The sequence below is a fragment of the Oppia nitens genome, unplaced genomic scaffold (genome assembly GCF_028296485.1).
Source record: "Oppia nitens isolate AA-2021 unplaced genomic scaffold, nextdenovo-longstitch-racon4-pilon3 scaffold5_pilon_pilon_pilon, whole genome shotgun sequence".
Lineage (NCBI taxonomy): Eukaryota > Metazoa > Arthropoda > Arachnida > Sarcoptiformes > Oppiidae > Oppia > Oppia nitens.
In genome coordinates, this window is record NW_026533243.1 from 7135706 (window position 1) to 7157570 (window position 21865).

Here is a 21865-nt window from a genome sequence, read left to right on the forward strand (position 1 = left end):
ATATTCTGTGTTAACAATAACAACAACCTATCGCTGGTATTATTATTATTAAAATCGTATTTCAATTTATGATTTCATTTGTAAAGACTTTCTCAATAAGTACTTTGACTTTTAGTGAGTGATTATCTTCAGCCGTATGGCATAACTGTGCTCTCATTTGCATATATTGTATTATTGATGTTTGTGACAATAACTATGCAAATAATATAACGGCACCAATAGACAGACAATCTAAATAATATTATATTATACAAAAAAAATTTATATACTATAATAATGTCTATTTAATAAAATGTATAGATTGTGTTCGTATAAAATATATTTCCATATAATCAGTGTATTAATAGTTTGTGGACAGGAATTTGATTCACAAATTAGTGCATCCAATGCATACATTCATAGGAGACCCATAGGGTCTAACAATATACAACCCATACATAAGCATCAACAGCATAGGAATCACAATGTTGTGCTTAACAGAGGAACGGCAGCTCATCCAACAATTTCCAGTCGTCCAGAGTTTACCAGTGAAAGACCAAACAGGGATAGAGAGTCACATCATTCACGAAGAGACACCAGACATCTGACTCATCCACAGTGGAGACAACAAATGCCATACAATACCAATGATGACAATATAAAGTCATTTAATGATAAACACCAAATGTTATCACATAATAGTTATCAACAACACCAACAAAAACGATCGCCAATTCATCAAAAACCACAGAGAAAACAAAAGCCATCGCAAGTGGCTAATCGTAAGACTTTCAATGATTACGATTTTCAACTGCAAAATACTCGCTATCCAGAGATAGTTGAAAATGAGAGACATCTAAGAATTCAGCCACCATTTAGTAGAGACGAAGAATTTGGTCAAAATCATGGTATTGATAGTCTTGAAGAACATAATCTGAGACACTTTGTACCCAATAGTGATTATCCGGATGAAGAGCATCATAACATACAACAAGACGACAACTTAGATGTAGACAATATGATCGCTAATCCAGAGATGCATTTTATGAACCAAATACAGAATAATTTTAATCATCAATATAGACGACCAAATGCTGAGATTATTGGTCACAACAATGAAAGACCAGAATCGAGTAATTTGGGTTTGAAAACAGTTTTACCTAAAAATAGAGATAAAAATCGTATTGAATCTAATATGCGATCATTTGAGGCCTTCTCGAGTGATATCAATCACGAAGAAAATGACAAACAGTTTCCAAATTATAATCTTAATGAACAACAATTTGTTCCTTCAAATCATCAGAGTCTACCTGAAGAGCAAACTGAAGAGTATTTTAATTCACCGGAAACTGATGATCACAATAATGATAATCAATACCAAACTAATCACAATTACTTTCCGCCGCTGAATACCAATGAAGAAGAGTCACAAAAAATTCCAGCAAAATATCAGACAAATAAAGAAAATAATTTACATTTTTTTGGCGATCGATTCAAACAATCAGATCCAAAGAACTTCTATAATAATCGACAGCACAAACAAAATAAAGCTAATCAACAAAATATTCAAAACTATGGCCAACAAAAAACTACAACTTTTTCCAGAAGTTTCAACAATCCATACGAATCGATAAATGTTAGGCCAAAAGTACATCCATTTCAAGGAAACAGAGATTCAAATAATAATAATAATGATAATAATAATAATAATAATGACATTCAACGAATCCAACAAATAAACAAACAGAGAAACCATCAATTCGTGCCGTTTTACGAAAATTATCATAATTTGCACTCAAATAATATACAAAAGACAACAAAACGACCAAACAATTTGAAAGGAAAGCCTATTAAGAAAGAGATTGCAATCGTTAGAGAGATTACCGAAATTATTCCGCAAAATGCCGACAATCATCACCTGCTAAATGACGACCAATTTGATGATACCATTTCCATAGCTACTCCTTCACCACCTAAGTTGCCCAACATTTTTATGTCTTTCGATGAAGAAAACGATCAAAAACTTGTTCAACAACCAGATCTGGGAAAAGACGAACACTTTTATGACGACGAAGAATATATGATATTAGATGTGGACACTACTACTACAACCACAACCACAACAACACCAAAACCAAGAGATATATTCGATGACGAAGACATTGAGGAATTGACTAACAATAAGTTTGCCAAAGAAGTYGATTTAAGTGCCGATGAATTGGAAAAATATTTTGACAAAGAGTTTATAGTGGAACAGGAAAAAAACGAAGACGGAACCAATCAACAGGTTGTCTTCGATGACGAACCAAAAGAGTCAAATCAAGAAGTGTCCAAAAAAGATACCGAAAAGACTAACGAAAAGATTGATGAAAATAATGACGATATGGAACTCGAGTACAAATCATCGGATGATTTCCACAAAAATCACGAAAACTTTTTGCAAAATATTGAGAAAGAAAATGAAAAATTTCGACAAAGAACTGATGACAAATTGACAGAAACAGACAGCGATGAGATTGAATTGGATCAGACAAACAATACTACAAATGTTGAGTCCGATGTCGAAAAAGAGTTGGACTCAAACAGCGAGATAAAGGACAACAATGATAGCGAAGAAGACAAACAAAAGTCGGATAATAACAATAACGACAGTAATGAACAAAATAATAATAACAATGGTGTGAACGACAACGATAACAAAGATTCAAAGAGTGGTACCAATGATACAGAAGATGACGAAGAAAGTGAATCAAAACAAGTGTCAGAAAAAGAGGAAATAAAAGAGGAAAAGACTGAAGAACTGAAAGAAGAATCAAAAGAAGAACATTCAGACGATGAGAAAAATAATAACAAACAAAATAGTGAACAAACAGAAGAAGACAAAGAAAAAAACGATAAACAAAATATAGATAACAAGGAAAATGAAGAGACAACTAATGATGACAAAAGTGATGACGAAAAAGTAGATGAAGACAAAAGTGATGATAAGGAAGATAAAGAGTTATTAAAAGAAGAATCAAAAGAGTCGAAAAATGAGTTAATAAAATCAAAAAGAGGAGTCAATGAAGAACAAGAGGACAACAGAGGACAAGAATCGGTGGCTAAACATACGGCTGAGAAATTGATTGGTGGATCAAATGGTGATTTAAATGATAAGACATTAGTTGAGATGAAACCAAACAAATTGAATAAAACTCTAAGGATATCACAGAACCATAACTTTGCGCCGGTTTTTATCGATCTGAAGCGTATAAATCCCAATCTTAAGATAACTACTGGCGTTAAAAATGGTGAGACAGAGCACACCACTCATTGGCCGACAACATCTGCTACTGATATAAAATCTGGGATCAGCTCGCAGTCCGCAATTGATGAACACAAGGCTCAATGTAAGCGCTTTTTATTATTTATTTTTTTGTGTGGATTTCATTGAAGTATACATAAAAAAAACAAAACTCAATACAAACATTTGAGACATTTTATTATTTATCACAATATACAGTATATCGCATGAATACTGTTTGATTATTTCAATATATATTTCAGTAATATTATCAATATTTTATATATGTTTGTCTTTTTTTCGTACGTAAACTATTGTGTTTGAATATATTTTGTATAGAATATTCTGTAAAAATTAATTTGTATTTTTTAGATACTATGAATTCAGAGTCTAAACCGGCTATAACTGGCAAAAATCACACCACCACTGGTCTTAGGTATGCCGTCAACAGTATTAAAGATATAATTAAATCTTTTAACATATAAATTAGGGTAAATTATATAAAAATAAATTTAATTTTTTTTGTAATAGACAAATATTTTACTGCATTTTGTTTATATCTAGTAATAGTCAATGATAAAAGTGCTGTAATTTATTTGATTTATTTTTAATTATTTGTAATTAACATTTTCTAAATATATTAAATTCTGTTTATTTTTATATAAACTTTTGTTATAATATTTAGTCATTAATTAGTTTTTCGTGTATTTGTCTTTTAATGGTATGAACTGTATTAAGTTGTGAGCTATAAGAGAGTGAGAATATAGTTTAGGATAAAATGTTTCATTAAAAGCTAGAATCTATTAAATTAATAATAAAAGCACTGAAAAAAGTAACAAATTGTATGATAAGTAAAATTAATGAATAAAATTCAATTTGTAATAAACAAAAAAAACAGCTATTTTTAAACATTTAACTATTTTTGACTACTCTGTATATATTTTACTATATTATCAAAACTATTATAAAATATCTCTCCATTCTATATATAATTTATTATATAATAATAATAAAAATAAATTTGTTATGAAAAGACTAATGATAATTGGTTTAGTTTTCCATAAATATTTTTTTTGTGGCATTTTGTTGATATATCTTTACACATAATTTTTTATTAGTAAAGTTAATGTTGATTAGAGTATGGGGTGTCTRTTGAGGAGTAAATTTATATACAATCAAATGGACGCTTATGTAGTATACTGTTACACAATACTGTATACATTATAATTTATAGTGTTTATTGGGATTAGAGACACAGCAAGTAATGTACAAAATATTTAGTGAACCCAAAAATAATGGTTATTCAAGTATAAGGATTGGTTATTTTGGGAAATCACATGTGTCAACATATATACAGTATAGTGTGTGTGTGTGTGTGTGTGTGTGTGTGTGTGTGTGTGTGTGTGTGTGTGTGTGTGTGTGTGTGTGTGTGTGTGTGTGTGTGTCTATAAGGCATCTACTTATAATATGGATGTTATTATAATAATATATAATTGTCAATATCATAAATATTATATAACAGTATAGTCAATATATAACTGTAGGGCTAATAGGTTGGRTACTATAAATATCAAGTGATGGCAAAAATTGTATCGCAAAATCACATGACTGACCCCATAAGTAAATGTGGCAAAAATGTTAATATATAATACTTTCAAATTAATATTTCAAATAATAATAATTCAATTTGTGTGAACTACAGTATAATGCAGTATATGATATGTTAATCAATTAAATGTTGGCTTCAAAATGTGTATCTAAATTACTTGTTATCCGCTGTCTAAGTGATTTCGGAAATAAAAACTCATACGTTATGATAATATATGGGCACAACTAATACACACACGCATAGAGAGAGAGAGAGAGAGAGAGAGAGAGAGAGAGAGAGAAAGAAAGAAAGAAAGAGAGATAATACACACACAAATACATACATTTAGATTGAATATCGACATCAAAACATCCATCAACTCTTGGATCAGAAATATTTTTGATATCTTATCGCAAATAACAATAAATTGAAGTAATATTTGGTAACCGTTTTTATTGGACCAGCAATGCATCACTGTCTTCAATGATATCCAAATAGTGTCTAAATGGTTGTCCAAATGATATTCACATTTTATCTGTAAGTAAAATATTTAAATAGATATTTAACAAAATATTTTAACTTAAAAAGTTACTAAAATTTTATTTTCCAAACAGTTTAATTATGTACATATATTAGATTCACATAAATATAATTAAAGAATTAAAAAAATATATATAATTATAATCTAACAAAAATAAAATATTAATGGATATAAAGTAAGTTATATTTGATTTTAATTGAATTTAATTTGCAGCAGTTGTAGGAAACGCCCATCAAATCAAATTTGATTTACATGTGTTTCTAAATATTTAATTATTGTTTTGAAATTAATTATAATTTGTGTTTAAAATGAAAAATATATTATAAATAACATATTATATCAGACATTGCTATTTTAATAAATATAGTACAGTAAGATAAAAATATTATAACAAAAATCAATGTCTGCACCAAATTTTTGTATAGATTTTTTACAGTCACTATATAAGGATGGATATACCGTAATTTAATATATCACATACATAATGAAAATCAATTTTATTGCTTTCATTTAATATCATAACTTTATGAGCGAAAGAAATAGTAGTCTCTCTCTCTCTCTCTCTCTCTCTCTCTCTCTCTCTCTTTCCTATTACATTACTCTAAGTACTTTCAATTATAATTATTTAATAAAACAAATAATAACTGCATTTGAAGTAAACAAAAATAAGAAATAATTTCAAATCTCTTAAAAATCGTGTCTCGAAATATTTTAGCTAAAATTACATGAATCTGAAGAAAATCTTTAAGAAAACAAAGATATAAATGTGAAATGAATGAATGAATGAATGAATGAATGAATGAATGAATGAATGAATGAATGAATGAATGAATGAATGAATGAATGAATGAATGAATGAATGAATGAATGAATGAGAGAGAGAGAGAGAGAGAGAGAGAGAGAGAGAGAGAGAGAGTTTGTGAAAACTAAAAGAGAGAACTATTGAATGGTTTGTTTTGGAGGCAAACAACTGATTGTCTAAATAATCCAATACATCAAAAAAGTTCACAGAATTGACTGCAAATGCATTTTATGTTACAATGTTTATTGTAATGGATTTCAGGCATTGAATTACACAATCAAATCCGTTATTCATATAATCAATTGATTGCAAACTTATTTAAAAATTACTAGAATTTTTATGTTTTTTATATTATTGTATTATTTATATCGATTATTAATATAAACTTATTAAATTAATGCTATTATTAAACATTTAATATTTATAATAATACTACAATGTTTGTATACACAAGTGTTGCGATTTGGTGGGTAGGGTGGGGTTTAGCCCCTCTCCCATAGACAAAGATTTTGGAGATTTTAATTAATATATTTTGATTAACTAATTTTTATGTTTTAATAACTCATTTACAACAAATTATTAAGTAAAATAATTAAACTTTAGTTATTAGTAATTTTTATTAAAAACATTTAACTTAAAAGTTAGAAATGAACTATTTTTTAGAATGATAAATTTTATTTTAAGTCAATTATGATTTTAAAGTAGTAGTAATAATAATAATCGTAGAATACTAGTACTCATTAATTACTGTATAATTATTAATGTAAAATTATTTTTTATTTTTAAAATTTAAGTAAAATTTCAATAAATTTGGCGAAAATATGAGAATTTATTGGAAATATTATCCAATTTTTCTGGGAATTTTMGGGAAATTTGAGAATTTGTAAGGAATTTTCTCATAACTTCCACCCTTGTTGGGTAAAAAATGCAATAATGTCGATTTCCCCCCCCCCCCCCCCCCAGTACCCTGCACATTATTTTGAAATTTTTGTGAATTGACCCCTCCCCCTTCACCCCCATAGAACAAAAGAACTGCCGCAACCCTGGTATACACATAATTGAGAAAAATTAAATCAATCATTTTATTCATTTGCTATATAATTATTATTTGTGTAAAACAGTAAATTACTGGATTATATTACAATTGAAAGTGAAATGAACTGTAAATAAAGATAAGATATCCAATGGAGTGCATACATGTCATTAAAAAACTGATAGTCAATGGTTATGTAATAAACCATTATTTACTACATATTTCTATTGAATTGTTTGTGTCTGACATTTATTTGTTGGTTTTTTGGCTATTTTTGTTGTGACTAAATATACACGAAAATGGTTCAAATCATATGTATTGTTGTCACGTTTGCATCATTCAAGACATGGGCACCAGTAGTAGTATTACCTACACTATTGGTTATTGAATATCATGTATACCACTAAATCCAAGACCTACTCTCTCTCTCTCTCTCTCTCTCTCTCTCTCTCTCTCTCTCTCTCTCTCTCTCTCTCTCTCTCTCTCTCTCTCTCTCTCTCTCTCTGCTAATACTTTATCTTATCGTTCATTTCTTTGCCATCACATCGTTGTGTTTGATAAGAATGACAAACATTTTTATTGTCTAAAAAATCTCAGTCAGAGTTCTTTGACATTAAGTTTGCTTTTATTTTTTATTATTATTATTTTTATTGTATTATTATTTATCTAAAAATTTATTTTAATGCACTAAACGTTGTTATTATTAAATGTAGTGAATCTAAAAATTTTAGACATCACTATGAGAAATAATTTTTATATAATATTATAAAATTAAAAAAATATATATATAAAGCAGATATTTATTTTAATAAAATTTTTTATATATAAATTTTTTATATATAAATTTTTTCAAATATATACACCAATTGTTTCGTATTATATGATTGTGTGAGATATTATAAATAGCTTCAAAAAGATGTCAAATAGCAGTTGAGTTAAAAAAGATCACATATTTTTGTCGTATCAATGAAAATGGCTTTTTTTACTCTCGACTATCATTTCCTTTATGTTATGAAAGATATGTTTCAAAAATGACTTGTCTTTTATTGCATAAAAAAAWTTAAAATAATAATTTGACTTAATTTTACAGAATTTAATGTGCCTAAAAATAATTTATTAAAAAATAATTTACATAGCTAAAATATGTTTAATAACCTTATTATTTGTTCAACTTTTATGCATAAATAAATTATAGGGACTTATTTTATAGCTTGTTTTATATAAAACGACAAATTTTATTATATAAAGTAAAGCATTTTCAATTGTTGACATTTCAATAGTGGATTTATAAATATTATGTAATATAAAGAAAATAAAATTTAATACAAAATATAGTGGTTTAAAAATATCGCTAATTTAAAGTAATAAAATTTTTATAAATAGCATATTATAGAGAATATATCCAATTAGCTAATAGTAAACAACAGTTAAAATAATACTGTATTTTTYAAATGTTAAAAATATTTCAGGCATTCAATTTAATTTTTAATACAATAGTTAAGTACAAAATTATAATTTTTATATAAAAAAATCTTTTTGTTTAATATATATATATTTTTTTATTTAAAAGCAAGTACAGTAAAACTATTTTTTTATTACAAAAATATCAAAAAAGTAAATAAAAGAGATTATTATTTAAAGAATGTTAATAATATACTGATTTTTATTTTAAATTTAAACATTCATTTGAATTGACAGATACCGTAAGTTTTACTACAAAAAAAGTATAGTATTAGTATTGCAATATTTTATTAAACAATATGTATAACTGTTATTCATTATTACAGTATATGAGTAATAAACATTAAAATAATGCAAATACAAGTAATTTACATGAATAAATACATTAGTATTTTATTTAATATATAATTGCATAAAATTATATTAATAGCATTGCTTTGTGTACATATGTATTACATATGTATAGTATTAAAAAATAATAATACAAGTAGTTGTGTAAGTTTTCATAAAAATAAATATATTAAATATTTAATATCAATTCATTATTTAATTAGTAGTACATGTAATTAGATTTATTAACTAAACGCACGATTTGTTTATATTTATTGAACAAACTTTTTTTTATTAAATTAATTGCTTTAATAAGCAATTCGTTTGATTAAATAAAAGATATTGTACTCATGTGTTGGTAAAACAATAGTTTTGTGATAAAATAAAAATAAATTAGAAGTAAAAATAACTTCAAGGTAAAACTATAGACAAGCAATTGAATTGATTTTAACAGACAAAATACTGTATAATAAAATATAACTGATTTTTTGTGAATAAATTTAGTGAAAATACTGTGTGGAAGTCATCAGTAATTGTTTAGACAATAACAATAAGATAAGACAAACTCTTATTTGTTAATAACTAACTACTCATACAATTTTAATGCATTTCTCATCTCTTAAATACAACATTAAARGACTAACAAATAATGAATGCGTTTAACTATTTGTGAAAACTTTTTGAATTCAGAGATAAACATATAAAAAGAAAATTAAGAGTTAGAGAGAGTGAAAGAGAGAGAGAGAGAGAGAGAGAGAGAGAGAGAGAGAGAGAGAGAGAGAWAGAGAGAGAGAGAGAGAGAGAGAGAGATAGATAGAGAGAGAGAAAGAGAGAGAGAGAGAGAGAGAGCAATGAATGAGCCAACACAATATCAAAACTCTTCCCAAAGTATTCCCAGTATTTTATATCTGTTTTCCCTTTACTTACAATTCATTGACAGTCTTATGGCTCAAGAGCTAAATTTTTGCGGCTTTTATTTAATTGAATATTTTTTGTGTTTTAATTAATTTTRCTCATTAGTATTATTAACATTGATGTTATTTTGCTTTTTATAGATTTAAAAAAATAAATATCAATTGCTTTTTAAACATTAGTATTTTTATAATAATAATAAAAACTGTAAATTTACAGTATCTATACTTTTACTTTATATATAATAATTATATAATTTGTTCATTTAATCTTATGTTTATATTTTTGCAACGCTTTTTACAAACACGTATTTTTGTGAAAGTTTCTAAAATATAAATTAATATTACAAAACCATAAAAATAAAATTTATATTAAACTTAATTAACTAATATTCAAAGTAAATAACTATCATTAGGTTTACAAATAGCTTTAGTATTTGATATAATTATTCTTGAAAAAATACTATCACTATTTTTTATATTAAAGAATATTATTAATTTGTATTAACATTATATATTATATAAATTATCTAACATTTATAATTATATATTTGATTATTATATTTAATAGAACATATACTATATCATTGGTACAGTACTAGTAACAGTCACAAAATATTATAACTTTATATTATAATTTAAAATGATATTTATTAATAAATTAAAAAAATAATACATAATAATTTTATAAATAATTCGTGACAATATATTGTGACAATTGATAATATAAATAAATAAATAGATTAAATGACATTAAATATAAAGCCATTTAGAGAATTTATTAAATTTCTTCGACTTATTAGTAAATATTTTATAATAAAATTTACTGTAAAAAGTTGACAATTTTATATGATTTATATTTTAAAAGTATTTATAGATTAACATATAATAATACCGTAATAATATCATAAATATATACCATATAATTTTCAGTATTATTAATATTTGCATAATATAAGCACTTACTGCTATAGTATTATTATACAGTATATTAAATTTTCCAAAAATTGATTTTTTAATTATTTATATAATTTCGAAAAATCATCCAAATTATTAATAATTATTAACTTTTATTGACATTACACATAACTACTACAGTATATGATAATTATAATATAAATTTATAATATAGACATGTCTAGCACAAAATTTAAACTATTTTGTATCAAATTGTAATATATTATTTAGCAAAAATATATATTGCATCTTCAATAAATTACATATATACAATATATAGATTTATTATATAGTTTTGTTGTGTCCAAATTTAAGCACTAACCAATAATTTATGATAACTTATACTATATATATATACACTAAACATTTTCAGAACAAACTCGGTACTTTTTTATTTATGTTACTTATGTTTTTTGTGCTACATTTGATAATTATAAAAGATACCATATTGTCATGTGTTGTTTAAAAAAATGCGACATCATTTATGTAATTATATAATTATTTAATAGAGATATAGTTACACAAAAAACATATGTAATATACATAAAAAGGGTCCGAGTTTTCGATAGCTCATAATCCGTGTATAGTATATATTGTTGCCGAAAGTGTTGACACCAAAAAAATGATATTATATCTAAAAATACTGTTTTGAACGCAACACTGTATTTCTAGTGATAAGAAATGATGACTACTTGTCATTGAGAATAAGCTCAATATTTTTAGACAAACTTTATAATAAATAGTATATCATATCTCCTAAATATGTAATGTTGAAAAAATGTCACAAATTTACAATTTATTTTTTAACACTTTTTTATTTTTTCAAAAATATATCATCTATTATTAAAAATATAATTTTAAATAATGTATTTTTTAATTGATAACTTAATATAGTACTGTATATGTTAAATATAAAACAATATTTACCAAATATTTGTAAATATAAAATTTATTTATATTTAAATTGAAAGTTTAAAAATAAATTATATAAACTATGTTTTCCATAAATACAAAGATTAGTATTAACTATAAAAATATACATTTAAGTTTTAATTTGTTTAAAATTAAGTAAATATAAAAATTATAAACTAAAAATAATTATAATTTGTGATCAAGCATTGCCTTTAGTTGATTGCCTTAAATGCAGTGTTTTTGACTATCTAATTGACTCATACTATAAATGATAGATTATATATTCAATACAAATAAAATAAAATAACACTTGATTTTGTTTTAATGGCATTATTATATCTATGTTTAGATTTTAGAGACATTCACATTATTAACTGATACAWAAAAATTATTTTAATTAATAAACATTTATATAATTTTATTGTTGTCAATGAGTCCAACCTGTTTGCTTAMATCGTTCATTAAATCTTGCAATCGTTGATATGTTTTTGTAACCTTATTGATCTCCCGTTCCTCAATTAGCTTAAACCACTCAAATAATGTCAGTTTTGACTGAGGTTTGCCTAAATTGGCAAAATAGCAGTCATTGTTGCGTTTGTGTTCAATCGACGGGTCGTCCGATTGATCCCAACCGTCCAACTCTTTGAAACAACAGAAACATCTGACAAGATCTTTGCCATCATTGGGACAGTGATAGAAACCATAGGCACTCATGTTTTCTTTAGTACACTTGCCGTCCATTAATGGCCAGTCCTTATAGGAATTTAATCGGTTTGTTTCCAATATCATCTCATTATCTTTGATTTCAAACTCATTGATCACCTCTTTAGTGGTCGACATCTTTTTTGACTTTATTTAAAGAATTTAAAACTATTATAATATTTTGTTGAAAAAATAATACAATTATTTAATAATAATTATTTATATTAACTTTGAAATTATTAACTACCAAATAAAATTATTGAATTATATTTGTATACTGCCACTGTGTAATTGTGTAAATTGTAAATAATATTATAATATAAAATTAAACACTTTGACAGTTGAATACAAATATTATTGGCTTTATTTTGAAACTATTAATTTTGAAATAAAATAATTGTGATCAGATAATGCTTGACAATACATATTATGTTATCAATTTTCTTATGGTTACGACAGTTAGGTTTATTTATTTGCGTAAGTTTATTGCTAACCAAATACCAATGTAGTATAATGATATAAAATCTTATAATATTTATATTTTTGTTATCAATAGTTTTTAATATTAAAATGTAAAATTGTTTCAACGTTTATTTGAGTATTAAATTATATTAAAAACCCATGGGGTTAACATTGACAATTTATTTAACCTGCTTTTAAGTGTGTATAACATTTATCGTTTTTGATTTTGAATAAAATTTAAAAATTTTTAGTCAATCGAAATTTTTTTGGTGATGTTATGTGAAATATGTATATAAACTACATGTGTAAATAAATATATGTTTAATATTACATTTTTTGACTTTATTGCTCATCTAATAGTGTTTTTGGCTTTTAATACACATACAATATTGTATAAAAGTTTATGCCTTCAAATAAAGTCAAAGATATAACTTTTATGCATAAAATCATTTTATATTTGCTTGAAATGGTGTTTTTATGATATTTTCTATGGAAATAAACTATTTTTATGTATACTTTAAGTATTCAGAGGTAAACAGTATTTATTGAGTGCTACAGTAAATGATTTTGATTTTTCATTTAATATATTATATATTTCTTTTTTGTCATCACTTAATATATTAAGTTAAAATATAATATATTCACACACAGAAAAAAAGTAAAATGTTTTCTCTCACATAATATTTATTATAACATTAATATAAAATCGGTGTTAGAAATCTTAAAATGTTTTCGACAGCTTTTCAACACACATTAAAAATAATATTTAAAGATTTAAAGACATTTTTATTTTTCATATGTGACTTTTTTTAATAAGTATATGAAAAAAATAAAGTTAAACATGAATGTACTGTTGAATTGAAGCAAAAATAAATATATAAAGTTATAATAAAAAAATTATTGATTTTTTTCGGTTGATGAAAAATAAATTAATCTATAGTAATAATAGATGCATTGGAGTGAAAGTAACTAAATATTTTAAAATTGTATTAAATTTGTGCCAAATATGTTTTTATTGTAATATATAGTTTAATATATATAATGTATCATAATTGAGATGCCATACCAATAGAGATAGAGTAGATATGATTGTATGTTTGGATAACTACTTTGTTTTCGGTATTTAATAAATTCAAAACATTTTCATTGGCTATAGTATTGACCAAAAATTTAAACATTTGATTAAATGCTTGAACAGAATTGATCACTGATTTCATATTAGATTTGGTTCATTAATCCTATGCCTCGAATACAAACTTATTTAACTTATTTTGATTGTCGATCCAAACGAAGAAAAAGAAAGAAAGAGAGAGAGAGAGAGAGAGAGAGAGAGAGAGAGACCACCACAACATAATCGGAGGGATTCAATGATTACATGTTTTGACGACCAGTTTTAATGGTTAGGAATATTCTCTATCGACTTAAATGTCTTTTTCACAGTTAAACTGATGAGCACCGACAGGAAGAGCATGAATGTTAGTGAGCGCATGTTATATACTATTGAAACAGTGCTTATGCTTACTGGCGAACGGCATTCAAAACCAGTATGTAATATATGCTGTGCTGTCGTGCAAGTGATGCCTTTCCTCGCACACAACCAACCAATTCTTCAAAGTGTATGTTATTTCGTATACAAAGAGCTGAGAGTGCGATAAAAATGTATGAAACCTCACTATTATTAACTATTGACTGCCAACAGTTCAGAGACAAAAGCAAACAATTGTCTTTATAATACAAATTAAGGTCTAAACCGATGTCTAACTGAGCCGAGAGTACAATACATTTGTCACGTGTTTATCGCTCTCGGAGTCAATCACTTAGGCATTTGATTTTAGTTATCGGACCGATAGCTTTCAAATAGTGTGTACTGTGTGTATGTGTGTGCTGTCGATCGTTAAAAAACTGATATATATTTATATACACATCAATACATCAGTAGATTTTTTGTGAATCTCTTATAGTGTTGTTGTTCACCGGAAAAAAATATAATAATAATAATACTTTAAAGTTAAAAAATTTATCCTAACTTTAAAGTAAAGTAAAAATATATTTTACATATAATTTCCATTCCTTACTAAACTCTTGACTACATTTTATGCATCACTGGTATGTCTCTCTCTTTTATACCGGTTTTTTCGATACTAACTGTTCAACGATACGTTTACTTACAAACACTGTATGATTTCATTTCATGTATAATAATCATTTCATCCAATCTTTTCTAAAGACTTTATTATTATTATTATTATTATAATATATATCATTATGATATACAATGAAATATCAAAAAAAATATTGCATAACAATACATAAAAATAATTTTTAAAAATATTGTTATCACAAGTATGTGATCCAATGACTAAACTAAAAAGTTCAATAAAAAAAATACTTATCATATGTATAAATAAGATATATTCATTGACTGGATTTTATTATGAGATTAAGCTTTAAGACAAATGGTAAGTAAAATCTATAATTAAAAGCAAAATTAATTAAAATTTTCAACAAAATAAAGAGAAAATTTTTGTAATTAATTTTGCTAAATTGCTTATAATTTTGGTATTAAATTACTTAAAGGCAAATACACTCAAATGAAAAGATCATATATTTTCATGAATTAAAAAGGTTTTGAATTCATTGATAGTTATTATGTTTGTTTCATTTATAAAACGTTACAAACAAAAAGTTTATCTAATTTAACGCTAGATTTCATGTCTTGGATTCAAGTCATGAGTTGTTTTTGATATTTATTTACAGYCTCTCTCTCTCTCTCTCTCTCTCTCTCTCTCTCTCTCTCTCTCTCTCTCTCTCTCTCATGTTGTCTATGTTGTCATTATACTGTATATATCTTTTTATTAATACAACTTAAATATAGTAAATTGATTTCAAATTAAGAGATGAAAACTGAAAAAAAACATATTTATTCGCCGAATACTAAAAGTGTTTGATATTATAGTAAAATTTAATTAAATACATTTTATTTATTATATATTTATTTGTAATATAAATACAATTTGATAGCAATTTTATTTGATGTTTTTAAAAACTGTCTATAATATCGTAATTTAATTCATAAAATTGTTTAAATACTGTTGACATTTTAAAGGATAAAATTTAAAAACGATATTTTAAAAATATTATCATAATTAGCTTCTTACTGTATATACACATAATAGTTTTACTAATATAAAATGTTCATAATTTGAAATTATATTTTTTTGGTTGAATAATTTATTGTATTTTTATTTAAACATTTATATAAATACAATCGTAAAGCAGTGTATTAGTATTATATTAGTTAATTACAAAATATACTTAAAATTAATGTTATATTTCATAAAAATAGTAAAGTAAAAAAATTATCAAAAAAATTAATAATATAAAATCTATGTTATGTTTGAGAAATATGATTAACTTTATATACTTAAGTAAAATAAATCATAATAGAGTACATTGAAAAAAATATGTTGTCTATACGTTTTTAATATATAGTACTGTATTATATATTATATCGAATAGCACTACAGTATAAAAAACTACTGATTTTACTCGTTATATACTACTGTATATGTTATATAATAAAATATTTATACACACAATATATACTAGTACTGTATAAATATCATAATATGATTATTTTTTAGCCAAAAAAAATGAAACCAAATTTCTAGAGCAAAGCAAATATTGGGAATTTTTGTTGTTGTCTCAAATTGATAGTGAATTGACTGCTAGTTATTGTATTTATTTTTATGTCATGAATAGTCTGTCTATTTATAACTCATTATAATTTCTAATCAAAAAAAACTTTCTCATAGTTTTTTAGATAAATAAAATTTATTTAGAGATATGAAAGACGGCATATTTTGTAAGCAACAAAAAACAAAACATAAAAACTTTATTATTTTGACTAAACACACGAATGGCTGCTCTTTTTCCATATGAAATGTAAATACAGAGTCAAATAAAACTAAAATAATGATATTTAATGTATTATATTTTGAAAGCCTTTAAAACCAAATTTGATTGTTTACTAAAATACTGTACAGTATATTGATTTTAAAGTTAGTTTTTTGTGGCAAATCTATTATATAATATACGGTCTATAATTTATATAAAGTATAATATATTCTATAATATCAAATATAATTTATATATATATATATTTATATAATTACTATTGATATATTGTAACAATATTAGCTATAATATTATAGATAAATTGTGTGCTGAAAAAAGTGATATCACGAAAACAAAACAGTGTTTACAAAATAGTGATGAATCATAGATTAATATATAAAACTTCAAACCATATAACTACTAATAGTAAATGGGAAACACTTTTTTGACTTTAACTTATTTGATATGATTGAACAGTGCCTATAGTTTGTTGTTATTATGTGTCACATTATATTAAGATTTATTTATTTATTTATTCACTTTTACTTTTATATTAAATAAGAGAAATGCGATACTCTAGTGAATTRTGTGCTTTCAATACATATTAACATCAATTCTTAAAATTTTACCAAAATTTCAATCAATATCTATAATTATTAAATAACAGTATATCTCCTGTATTATAAGTAAAGAAATTATTTAATAAAAATATATAATTTTGAAAATTTAGTWAAATTATGTAAATTCAATATAGCATTAAATGGTGTTATATATATAAATATATATAATGCTAGTTATGATATCATTTATATTCAAAACTTGTATTTGAAGCTAACTTGTAAAGAGATTATTATTATTATTAATATTATAAATACTATTTCTATTATACAATATATTTAGTTAGACTTAGATTCTTGAAGATTATTGCGATCGATCTCTAAGCTATACATAATATTACTCTATAAATACCATTAAATTTACTATTTTCTATATAATAAATAAAATAAAATTATATGTAATATTAAATAATTGTTATTTATTAGCCATATAACTGATATAATTTTGCAGACTTTGATGATGCGTTAATACTTATCATAAATTGATATAATAGATAATACTTTATTAGCATATAATGACTGTAGTTGTAAGTGCTTATCATTATAAAAGTAAATTTACCATCAAATTTGTGAACAGATAGCTATGTTTGATGAGGCAATTGACGCAACATTTTCTATAATATTAGTAACAGAAATATTTTATTATATTAAGTTTTGAATATATACAGTAGATATTTAATGTATATAATGGTATACAGTATGTACTGTATTATATAAAGTGTAAAAATATTTAGAAAATCAATTCAATAATTGAATAAAACTTTTCATACTCTCTCTCTCTCTCTCTCTCTCTCTCTCTCTCTCTCTCTCTCTCTCTCTCTATCGATGTTATTGAGCCATAAATTTGATTATGATATAATTTATCAATATATATGATAGTATACCGTATAAATATATATGAAAATATATATCCATATCTAATCATTGAGAAATAAATAAAATTAATATACTATATAAGTTAAAATACGATTGAATAATATTTTTTTATATTACTTAATATGATATACATTTAGATGTAATAACTTATATAAATTACAATAACATTAATAAAGTTAACATTTGTGTGTTTAGAAAAACTATACAAAATATAAGAAACTCATAAAAGACGTGAATCAATGTTTTTTTATGATAGGAATCGTTTATATCTATAACTTATAGATTATACTACTGTATAGTATATTGTTATTAAAAAAAGACAGAAATATCAATACAAACATTTCATATATATATATATATATACTATAAATATATAGTGATTGAGAGAAAGTGTGTGTTTGTGAGCATATTATTTATATTGTGATTCAAAAATTCATTTATTTAGTATTTATGTGTGTGTTCTCCTCAAATAGCTTTTACTGAATGACAGTAGAAATTGAAAAGAAACACATTTACAATTGTAAAGGGATTGCGATAGAGATATGAGAAAACAAATATATTATATACAATACATCTCCCAAATGGTCTCTAAAATACATGTGTTTTATTCAACTTATAGATCTTTCTCTAAACGTTAGATAAATAACTGTAATAATAAATAGCAAAACAAAAATAAAATGATAGAAAATATTAACTAAGATTCTTAAGTCAAATTAAAAATGCATCCAATGTTTTGCAATGCTTAAGAATACTCTTTTTTATGTATATATTATCAAAACATATATACAAATATAATGGTATAAATATTTTTAATAAAGCAAAATAACTTTTATTCATGAAATATATCACAAATATTTAATATACAATATCGTAATAGGATGTATTTTTTTAYTTACAGTATACTGTATTGTTGTACTGTATTATTATTATACTGTATATTATATATTGTAATATGTATTACATTATAAATATTTAAAATACCAAACTTATAGTATAATATATACTATAAGATGATAGATATTTTGATTTCTAATGTGTACTTTTTAATATTATATACACTGTATTTACAATACTAAAGAAATGCTGTTATTATGTAATAATAATAATAATTTTGATATATTTATGTATTTGGCAATAAAAATGATTGATTGATTATTTTATTTTTGTTGCAAAAAACTAGTCAATTGCACAACACTTTTATTGTGTGCTCATTATATGTGTTTTGCTTTCATAAGAAATCAGAGTCAAAAAAATCATTTGAATTGTAAGACAAAAATAAAAACCCTTTTTCAGTGTTAAAATATTATTGAATGTGTCAATGAAATCGGYTTAAGTAAATATCTATCCTTTTTTTGGACATTTCATCAAATTAATTGATTTTTGCTAACATTCATACTATTGATAACATACAATACAATACATAACTCTATCTTTTTCTATTCACTTTTCTCACTATTTCTATCATTAATTATTTTATTGTAACTTAAAATATATTATTACATTTATTTAAACACACATTTATATATAGATATTTTTCGTATGAATAAAAACTTATTAATTGCAATATTTCATGTTATAATAATAATTAAATTATTTGTAATAATATAAGCTGTGTTATATATTATACATATAAGCAAATTAAATATATAAAATACTATTATAACATCAACTATTATGTTACTGAATTTTTACAATATATTATCAAACGTCTAAATATTGTTTAATATAATATATTTTTTTTGTATTAAACCTGTGATTAAAAGATAAAACTTTGCTATTATTTTATTGTATTTTTAGAATATATTTAGCAAATATTTTTGACAAAATAGCTGAAACTGATTTTTAGCTCAAAAACTAAACTATGAAATTAAGTTTATGTATATTGGGACAGCCATATCTCGTAAACTATAAAATCTAAATCAAATGTAACTAAATTGTACATGATCAAAATACTTTTAGTACAATAACAAGTTTAATACAAACTACTAGTTAAATATATTTTGCGATAATCAGTTAAATATTGTTTTTTTTAAATTTTTTTATATAAAATACCATTTTATAGCTAAAACCATTCATTACTATTTTGTCAACAATACAATATATTCTGTAATACAATATTAATAACAATACTCTACTTTTTAAATATTACAAAAATATTTAATAATTTGAGTATTTTGTTGTTGTAATTACATAAAATTTACTATAGCTGTAGGAATCTACAGTACTATTGCATTAATTTTAGTATAATTTTTTATACATTTACCGGTTTTAGATTATTTTAACGGTTAGTACAGTTTACTAGTAATGTACTTAAATTTACTTAATTTTATTATTTATTTTATTTTCTATAATTAATAAATACTTTCTTCTGTATAGTATATTTTGACACTATTTAATCAATATCTTTATATTTACTTAAATGATTTTTGTTATAAATATTTAAAATTTTATTTAAAATAATATGTGAGTGACTGAATGAGTGAGAGAAAAAAATCAATGAGTGAATGAATTTAAGAAAGAAAGAAAGAAAGAGAGAGAGAGAGAGAGAGAGAGAGAGAGAGAGAGAGAGAGAGAGTTTTAGCCAAATAAATAATATATTAAATTTTTATTTATTTTATAGTTTAGATATGGAAATCAAATGTTGTATTCGAAAATTTAACATTTGATATCAAATATTGAATAACTTATATATAAATATATATTGTGTTAAAACAATATAAAAATGTAAAAACAATTTTTTTATTAAAATACAATATACAGTATTTATATATAAATATTGAATTTTAAAAATTGTCTTCAATTCTAACGATAAGTTTGACTTTTGTTTAATAATATGAATCAATGTCTAACATTAAGACAATATAAAGAAAACAAAAAGTTTAAAAATCTATTGAAATAATAATAATTTTTTCATATTTGCAATTAATTTTTGTTATATTATAGGATATTGTAAGTTATATCTGATAATTTATTTTTTGTTAACAAAATAATTTAGTTTATTTTGACATTGTTWACGACTTACAAAATCAAATTACATTAAATGATACCATTTTAAGTGAAAAGTAGGAGTGATAACTACTAGAAAAACAATTTATTTTAGTGTTATTTTGAAATGTTTTATTGTAAAAATCAAATTAGTTTGTCGTTAAAATACAGTAATATTTAACACGAACTTTATTTAGACACAAGAATTAATTTAGTAAATAAATATAAATTATTTAATAAAATTATTTTCGTTAAACAAAACAATTGAGACAACAATACCAACAAATGTGTGTTCAAAATACAGTAAAAAGTAATGTTTATTGATTTGATTGGTATTTCAGTCAACGATTCGCGAATCACACTAGTGTTGGCAAAAAAGAGAAATTTATAAAATAATAGAGATATTTCTAGAAAGTTTCTAAAAGAAATTTCTATTTATGGGATCCCCATGGTTAATTTTGTTTTCTCGATATTTGTTATCTTTAACATTGTTTTTATAAAAATATTTAAATAATAGTATTTTAATTAT

At 23.7% G+C, this 21865-nt stretch overlaps 2 protein-coding genes across 2 annotated transcripts; one reads left to right on the forward strand and one right to left on the reverse strand.

The window, feature by feature from the left end:
* The first annotated feature begins 292 nt into the window (after nucleotides 1-292).
* LOC128961695 (putative uncharacterized protein DDB_G0287457) lies at nucleotides 293-3839 on the forward strand. Its single transcript, XM_054307955.1, has 5 exons — nucleotides 293-1615; nucleotides 1727-2071; nucleotides 2165-3368; nucleotides 3635-3698; nucleotides 3827-3839. Exons 1-5 carry the CDS (start codon nucleotides 293-295, stop codon nucleotides 3837-3839), a joined length of 2949 nt encoding a protein of 982 aa, XP_054163930.1.
* An 8325-nt stretch (nucleotides 3840-12164) lies between these two features.
* Nucleotides 12165-12647, reverse strand: LOC128961334 (baculoviral IAP repeat-containing protein 5-like). The gene has a single exon (XM_054307562.1). It carries the CDS (start codon nucleotides 12635-12637, stop codon nucleotides 12206-12208), a length of 432 nt encoding a protein of 143 aa, XP_054163537.1. The 5' UTR covers nucleotides 12638-12647; the 3' UTR covers nucleotides 12165-12205.
* Nucleotides 12648-21865: the final 9218 nt, after the last annotated feature.